The sequence below is a fragment of the Semicossyphus pulcher genome, unplaced genomic scaffold (genome assembly GCF_022749685.1).
Source record: "Semicossyphus pulcher isolate SPU_LCO1_2020_fin unplaced genomic scaffold, fSemPul1.0.p SCAF_24, whole genome shotgun sequence".
In the NCBI taxonomy this organism is placed as follows: Eukaryota; Metazoa; Chordata; class Actinopteri; order Labriformes; family Labridae; genus Semicossyphus; species Semicossyphus pulcher.
In genome coordinates, this window is record NW_027211698.1 from 12,622,325 (window position 1) to 12,631,309 (window position 8,985).

The 8,985-nt window shown below is 40.6% G+C and overlaps 1 protein-coding gene across 1 annotated transcript; it reads left to right on the forward strand.

Annotated features, from left to right (window-relative positions):
* Positions 1–1,205: 1,205 nt before the first annotated feature.
* Positions 1,206–8,985, forward strand: LOC138603607 (ly6/PLAUR domain-containing protein 1-like). The gene is made up of 3 exons (XM_069675475.1): positions 1,206–1,254; positions 4,431–4,565; positions 6,778–8,985. Exons 1-3 carry the CDS (start codon positions 1,206–1,208, stop codon positions 7,017–7,019), a joined length of 426 nt encoding a protein of 141 aa, XP_069531576.1. The 3' UTR covers positions 7,020–8,985.

The following is an 8,985-nucleotide window of genomic DNA, read 5'->3' on the forward strand; positions in this document are numbered from 1 at the left end:
TCCTATTTCAAACTGAGCTGAACGTGAGTCTGTGTATTTTTTAATTTCTGTGGGGCATGATGCATCCTCGTGCATACACAAGTGGGCGCGTGCAGGCGTGATGCATGCGTCACCAGGTGATTCATTCCTGTTTTCTTCTTCACTTTGGAAAGAAAAGGTTTGGATAGAAAACCCCGAAATCTTTCACCCCACGGGCATTGTGGGTAATCACAACTCCCCCTCAAACACTCACGATCTGTCTGCAGGAAGGTGAAGCTCAGAGCCGGCCACAGTTCACTGCAGGACGAGCTCCTGCTCTGCGCGGAGGGATTTATAACAATTAGTCCCTTGATGGGTAATTATGTGCGTGTAAATAAACGCAATTATTTAAGGCACGCGCTGATGATTTCTGTCTCTCCATAAAGAATAAACTTCGTGTTGTATCGATCACATTTAAACTACAACAGAAGCACACGATGTTGTGTTTATTAGGACTAAATAAGTGGGATTAAAAGCGTCTTTACGGGGAAAATAGTCCCCAAAAACAAGGCTATAATACAGTTAAGCTGCACATAAACACTAAGGAGAAGGCTGCAGAAGAGGGCAAATGTCACAAAAAGTCAGCATGCATTATTAAAGAAATATATGGGAGTAATAAAATGTAAAACCTAATAAAGTACGTTAATACGGCAACAGAAAGGTGACAAAACAGCTACAAGACAACCCTGCAGCCAAATAAACCCCAAATACTAAATAAAAATATAAATGGTTACATGATTGTTTATAAAATCATTTGTAGGCATAAAAGCGCAATAAATTCAACGTTTAAGAGAACAATCTAATATTGTATTGAAGTTAATCTCAAATAAATCCGCTGAACGTAACATTAAAGTCTTAAAAGATTCTGTTAACTACATGTTGAATGCCTCATTCTTATGTTATAAGCGCATGAACGCAAACTGCATAAGTAAGACATGAAAGCATCTGTTCTCTCTCCATCACGTGGTGCAATGTATGATTTCTGCGCTCTGGACTCGTCTCCACTCGCGCGCCTGAGAACAGACCCTCTCTCACTGTGCGCCGGAGCTTTCACCTTAAACCGACTCGAGAGGATGAGCGGATCCGGGTCTGGGCTTCCTCCGCGGCGGTTCCTCCTCCATGCCTCCTCCGCCTAAAACGGGCTCCTTTGATCGGATGTTTCCCCTCCGAGCGGCTTTTGGGAGAGAATGCGTCTGCTCGTTTTTGCGACTTTATTCGGAGTCCTTGTCGACGCAGGTAAGGTGTGAGTTGGAGACACTGCGGAGCCGTTACACACACTTTGGAGCCCGTGTATGCAGCAAAAACAAGTTATTATATTGTGGCACGTGTGGCGTTTCTTTCTACACTCGTGCGTAAAAGCGCTGAAATGCCAACATTCCAAATAAATACTTGATTATTTGCATGGTTTGCATCAATTTTACAGAAACAATAAACCATTTAATGTGTTTTTTTCTTCCAAAACGTTTTCGAATTTATTTTGACGCCATTTCATTAAAAAAAACCCAACTATTGTCTTCTGGGAACTCTTTTAATCTGCGTATTTGAAGTCCGTAACTCAGACTTCCAAGCGTCTGTTGGGAAAATTAGGAAACACGGAGAAATATAATACTGTAATTACAATATGATGCGTTTTTGTGCATGGTTTACGCGGTAATGGATGGAGCAGTGCTGTGCCGTACTCCTCTGCGCTCATTTGGCACGGTTGGAACAAGACAGGGACCAGATTAAAGCCAATAACAACCTTAAATCTGAGTTTATTAGTTACACTTTAGCTGTTCTTTTCAATTATAAGTGTTGACACAGGAGGATGAAGATGCTGCCTTTTTGTGCCATTTAAAATAGCTGTTGCTCAGATGAGGACATCAAGCTGATTCCAGAGCTGTTGTTGCATCTGTCTGCAAAGCCTGGAGTGATTATAGTTAATGGGATTGTGATTTTAAGATATGGGTTTTGCAGTTTTCCACACCTGCATGCAGGCGGTGAAAAACAGAATTTTGCTAATCTGCTTCTGTTTTGTGTTTGTGGGGGAAACAAATAGATTTAGAGTCATTTCCTGAAACAGATACGCTGTGCATTCACCCTCCAGTATGACAGATATTCCTCCAAAATAAGAGAGTCTCCTGTTATCAAGATGATGGATGGAGGTTTCAGATATTTGCTTGGTTTAAAGTAATTACGCTCGGTTTGTGATGTTATATGTGGACCTTTATCAGATGCGTTTGATGGCGCTGTCGGGGTGGAGATTAATGTTTGGTGCCACTTCAATAATTACATCGGTAATATATGTCAGCGGGGACGGATTGCTTGTGTGGGATGTTTTGAAAAGAAAGGGCAGGCGTGTTTGTCGGACGCGGAGTTCGTGATTGAATGCCTCCTTATGATGAAGATATCTAAGAGAAATGCTAATGAAACCTGGCAGGTTTGGCATATATCACATGTAAGCAGCTAATTAACACTGATTTATGCAATTAGAGGTAATAAAGAACGTCTTGTGTGCAATTTTGCTTCTCTTGTCCCTGCGGAAACACCCAGAAGTTCAAAAAAATACTCTTGACTTAAGATGTAATGAGTTTCTGTCAAATTTCCAAGCTTTCACAGCCCCATAAAAGCACCATAATGTCAATTTGAAACAGAATAATATTGACTCCAAGCCTTAACGTTTTCTCCAAGTTTCCTCAGATACCTTACCTTTTCTGCAGGACATGCACAGCTAAAATAAATGAGTTTTCATGCCGTATTCCGGCTGCTTTAAAAGCATCAGATGAAATTTGCAAGAGCAAGAAGCGCCGAGTGTTATCTCCACGAGAAGACGAAGTGAAAGCAGTCGGACACTCACATTTTTATTATCTCATGGGAAGAGAATTCACGCGGGCAATCTCTGCTCCGCCAGAGTGCATCGAATCCCCTCTTACGGCCTGCTTGTGTTGTAAATGGAGCTTTATCACCCATAAAAATCCATGGGTTAAAAGGGAATTTAAAGGGACCACTGTGTGTTCCTTTACAGCTTCTTCTCACCTCACAATCTAAAACCTCTGTTGACACTCACGATACAGCCGATAAACACTGGAAAAACACCTGAGATTGGACCTGCTTATGAAAGCAAAAACCTGGTAACGGGCCTTCTGCTAGCAGGCGCAGTGTCAAGGCACAGTGCAGAAGACAGACACGATGACACTGCACTCTCATCTAGTGCCATTAGTCTTGTTTGGAGCTCTAACACCATCAAAGGCACTCGCACAAAGTGAAACCTCTAAAAGCCTGTGCTGCTTGACTTGAGGAAAAACATAAAATACAAGGCACATAATAGATAGAGGTGTGTGGAATGAGAATAATGTGAAAAAATGTCAATTAGAGGCTGCACTGTGCACACAAGTAAAGACAAATAACGTGTCCTGTTATTAAAGGTCAGAGAAAAATATGTGATGTTGAACTAGATGACAGCAAGTAAGCTATGTGCTTTAGCTTCGACTGCGATTCAGTTCCTTAAATTATAATAAAATACATAAAAAGATAATCAAGATATCATTAAATTTGTTAACTTAAAAGGAAAAGTTCTTCAGTTTCCGCTAAGAATGGATTACAATACAAAACTCGTAATCTTGTGTAAGATAGGCTAATGTAAGGCACTAGCAGGTTAGCTAAGCCAAGCTAGCTTTGCTCATCTCTATCGGCTAACTAATTTTTACTCTTTGTTTTCCTACAGTTAAATCAAGTCATAATGTGTTAGTTAGCCTTAGAGTTGCTGATAAGTGTATTATGTTCTTCAGACAGCATAAGCCGAGTTGTTTACCCCTGTTAAACAAGTTTAGCTACTATAAGCTAGCTTGTCTGTGAGCTAATTAGCAGAAACAGCTAGCCTGGCTGCCTCAAAGGATCTTAAAATGCACCTTCCAGCTCACAAAATATCTAATTTGTTTAACCTATAATAAGTATTTATAGGGGTTATAGGGCAACTTCCTGTAGTCTACGTTGGATGCTAGGGCGACCACTTCCAGCACAGCACGCCCACGTATAAGAGCACATTTTTACACTTTGTTTTTTAAATTGACAACTATACAAAGTGTTAATTTGTGCGATTGAGAAGCACCCAAAGGATGATTTTGGAACCTTTAGTTGGAGCAAGGCTACCTGTTTGCCTCTATTTCCACTCTTTGTGCTAAGCTAAGCTAACCGTATGAAAGTCGTATCAATCTTCTCAGTTAAATCTCTGTAATCTCCAGTAACCATTTCTTTTACCCAACCGTTAAAATTGCTGCACACAAGATTTACAGGTATAAAAAGGTTAGCTTAAAGCTAATTACGCTTCATAACAAGCTAGCTGAGTGCTTTTATTTTCCAAATGTCTGTGGAACTGGTAATTATTTTCAAAAACAGATCAATCTGAATAATCTGCACTCTTGTTCGTGCTGCAGGAGATGCCCTTCAGATCCAGTGCTACCAGTGTGAGGAGATGAAGCACAATGACTGCTCCACGCCGGAGTACATCGTCAACTGCACCGTCAACGTACAGGACATGTGCCAGAAGGAGGTGCTGGTTAAACCGGACGGTAAGGGACAGTTGCGTTACTATATGGATTCCATTTATGTAGTTGGAGATGCAGAACTGAGAGTTATTCACGACCTCTGAGCAATAAGTTTATTTCCCTGCCAGTCAGATGAGGGCAGGCCAAATTATTGAATCACTAAGCACCCAGCAATCTTCTTGATGTACAACAGGGCGGACAATTATCATAAATACTGATGTCTGGACTGGATAAGTATGAGACAATGTTGTAAACAAGGTTGTCTGGAAAACTGCAGGTCAAAAAACATCCCTTTTAAAAAGTTTTTTTTGCGTGAATGTGACATATTTCAAGTCGTGCAAGAGCAGCCTCCATAAACAACCCATTAAATCAGCCGCCGGAACACCTTTTAATCCACATAACATGTGACTTACTGAGCAGAGAGGGCCAAGCAGTTCAAACCAATCCCCTGTTATTTTCAGTGTAACAGACATTGTTATCTGTTATTTTGTTCTTCAGCTCTGCTTCAAAGGCGGAGAGGGAAGCATTGATTGATGCGTGGATGGACTCCCTGTGTTACAGATAGCACTGGCTAGCAGACATAAGCATCAGGCTGTGTATCACTCTGTCCTGCAGTGTAAAAATAAAGCTACAAAATGGTTCTGCATTGTTTTAGGAGGCATTTCTATATTGTGTTGTTGTAGTTTCACTCCACAAACCCAGCAAACACTATCACCCTGCACCAGTTTATTCAACTCATTTGTCTGAGAGGAGGCTTTTCTTCAACTGCCACTGACACAACATTAGATTAGCTTTGCGCTGCGCTACAGAAAATAAAATGGTCGAGTCTGTAGAGTGCCAAATTGACCATTTGCTAAAGAGTTTAAAGGGTGGTGTTTTTTTAGCCTTCCAAAACAAAAAAACAACATTAAAAGTAGAAGGAATTGATTAAACAGCATAGCTGCTTTAACGTAAGCTACCATTAGCAGGTTTGGCTAACTAGCTTACCACTGTAGGCTACCTAAAATAGTAACTCAGTGTGTCATTTGCTAGCGAGTAAAAGTAATTTATGGGTTGTGTGTTAATAGGAAAGCCACATTCACAACTTGTAGGCTAATTTAACTGTGCATTAGGTTACTGTCCTGAATGCTAGCACAGTTTAGGCTAACATTAGCAGCTCTGCTCGTAGCTGGAAGATTATTATTATTACAGCACCTGGGGGTAGTGTTATGAAAGACGTCATTGAATTTGCCAAAAACAAGTCGTTCTTCATACAAATTTTTCTTGTAAAAAAGTGTTAAATATGAACAAGTTTGGAGCTTAAGCTAGGCTACGCGGCTAAACAAGTTGAGGTTAGATTTAAATAATATTCTGATATGACATTTACCTTTATAACACTTAAAATAACACTAGTCTAGTTCTACATTAAAATACAAGAAGTGTTTTATTTCAATGTCTTTTAGAGGGATTATTAACTGTGATGCTCATTTTAGCCTCGCTAAAGTAGCTAGCTTTAGCCGCAGTCTTTTAGCATTGTTTTGCTTTAGTTTCTTTGTTGTTGGGGCAACAAATGACACGTTTGAGGTCAAGTATTCTGTTGTGGCGCGTTGATAACTTTTAATACTGTGTGTCGTGAAGGATATCAGACAGGTGGTTTGATGATTAGGCACAATATGTAGCTTTTTGTGATGTCCTTGAGTTAGACATTGAGCCTGCGACGCTACAGATGTTAATTTAATGCTCTGCCTGGTCCGACACACTAGCTGACTGCTGGTGATTTCTGCAGAAACATATGTACTCTTGTATTCGATAGAGGAAACACAAGAAGTTGGAACATAATGGATAAAATACATGCTTTAATATACCTTTAAAACCCATCACAAACCAGATTGAGGCACACCGCTTGATAACAGAGTCAGGGGCTCCCTGGTGCAATAAAAAGTTACAGCGCTGCAGAATATGAGTTTCTTCATACAAGCAAACAAATTGTAGTAACATATACAACACTGACAAACATCAGTTAATAAGAGCGGACAGAAAGTCAATAGCCCTATAGCACAATAAAACGCTGCAGCATTGCAAAACACAAAAGCTTTTATGTGTTATAGTTTCAATCTAAGCAATCTAATCACAACAGGGGGAAGGTGAAACTATTCTTTAAAGTTTGAGGTTGTAAAAAGGTTGGATTTCAGGTGAAAATCGGTAGTTTCTCTCTGTGGATGACCATAAAAAATTCAGTAATACAATTCTCTTTCAGGTATACATTATCGGAAGTCCTGCGCATCCTCCGGGGCTTGCCTCATCGCCTCCTCCGGGTACCAGCAGTTCTGCACCGGCAGGCTGAACTCGGTGTGCATCTCCTGCTGCAACACGCCGCTCTGCAACGGGCCGAGGAGGAAGCGACCCACCCCGTCGGCAGCTTCTCCCCGGACCAACCGACGGCTTCGCCTCCTCCTGACCTTCTTCCTGCCGCTGCTGACGCTCCTTCCTGTGACGTAGACCAAGAAGGCCATCACGTCTCTCCTGTACAGTTTGTTTTCTTCAGTACAAAACAAAGAAAAGAAAGAATCCACTGCTCGGTCAGAACTTAATTAGGGCTCGAGTCAAAAGGTCGATTCAGGCTAATAATCAAATTAAATTTTCCCTGCTACTTTAGCTGCACTTTTGAAAGAAAATAGTCCCATAACATTTATTCTCCCCTACAGAATGATTGACCAAGTCTTAGTATTTCCTCTTGAGTGTGGTAGAAGCCACAAAATCTCTCCGCCTGCTAAGTTTAAGTCTACATAAGTTAGCTTAGCTTAGCGCAAAGACGGAAACCAGGGGGAAACAGCTAGCCCGGCTCCATTTCAGGGTGACATTTTTCCTACCTGCACCTTTAAAGCCGACTTATTAACACCTCATATCATTGTTTAATCCATACAATAAAGAACTAAAGTGTTAAATTAACAATCCTTTTTTCAGCGTGCAGCTTTCTCTTGGCTGCTGACTCCAAGAAGTTACTGCCCTTGCATGGATTGACAAATTATATGTGCAAAATATGTCATTGAATTAGCTTGGAGGTGGACAAAGCCAGCCTCGCTGTCTCCTCCTCCGTGCTAATAAGCTAAGCTAATGTAGGCCTACATTGAATGGACAGATATGGGAGTTAAATAAGACAAATCCACAGCATGCACTGATAATAGTGTGCTTCCACCACCCAAGGAATTAAACAGCCGCCCTGCTGAATTTAAAACAGCCCACCAAAAATGACTAATGAATGCATCGTGAATCATCCTTAAACATTTGGGTGGCACACTCACGCACACATTATTCTGAAGGCTGAACGAGCACATTTTGTGTCGCAGGTTCACCTCGGAGCACGGACACGCAAGGAGCAGATTTGGACACGTCGGCTTTGTGACTTCTCAGCATCATGAAAAACTGTTGATGTGATCGATTAACCGGCGCGACCGCTGTGAAAGACTCCGGAAAACTGGAGGAACAGGAAGCTTTCTGAAGGACCGACGCGCCTGCAGCCGAGGCATCTCTCGATTTCTTTCGCTTTTTCGTGAAGTGGAGCGTTTTGTGAGGAGCCCGGCTCGGAAGTTTCCGGTCGTTACACGCTGTAAAAGGTGCCGGTGTAGAAGTCATTGTGGGGAGATGATATGTTTTGAGCTTTTATTTCGTGAGCTTGATTTGATTGATTGCTTGAAGCAGCACTTTAAGTTCTCTCTCTTGACGTTGTTGCTCAGAATAATTTCAGATTTTGACTTTATTACAACAGAGATGATATTATGAACCCAGAATACACCGAAGAAGAAGGTGAAGGCACTTTAATTAAGGCATTAGTTGAATTTGAAATGTTCTGAGGCCTGTTACACCATACTCCCTGTCATAGATTTGCATATTTTCAACGGCTGCGCAGTATTAATTGAATTTTTACTACTTGACATAAAATGGTTTTAAATTTAAAAGTTGATTCTTTCAAAATAAGAGCTGTTTATGTACACTATATTAATTAGAGAATATTCAATAAACTATCATAGAGGTTAACTTTGAAACAGCCAGTACAATCATTGAAAGAGTGCAGTATGCTTAGTATCAGCCCCTTCAGTTTAAACGTCTTTATAGCTTTAAATTAATGCCCAAATTATATTGCATGAAGCCAATTCTAGCAACCAAAACCGACATTTTATAATCAACAATTAAAAGAAATTTTAATTCTCATCATGTGGATCTTATTTAAACGTAAATCTGTCTAATGAAGTTCGGTTTCAACACGTTTCACATCAACTACACGTTTTAATATTGAAGTGAATGTTGTAATTTGGTTGGTATTTTATTTAAAGTTGTTTCGGAGCATCATGTGACCGTTCTGGAAACTTCAAGATGATTTGAGAGCATCTGATGTTTCGTTCTTGGCAGTTTTTTATCTGGTCTTCTGTGAAGAGTGACGCTGTATTCTGCTGATGTGATGTAAATA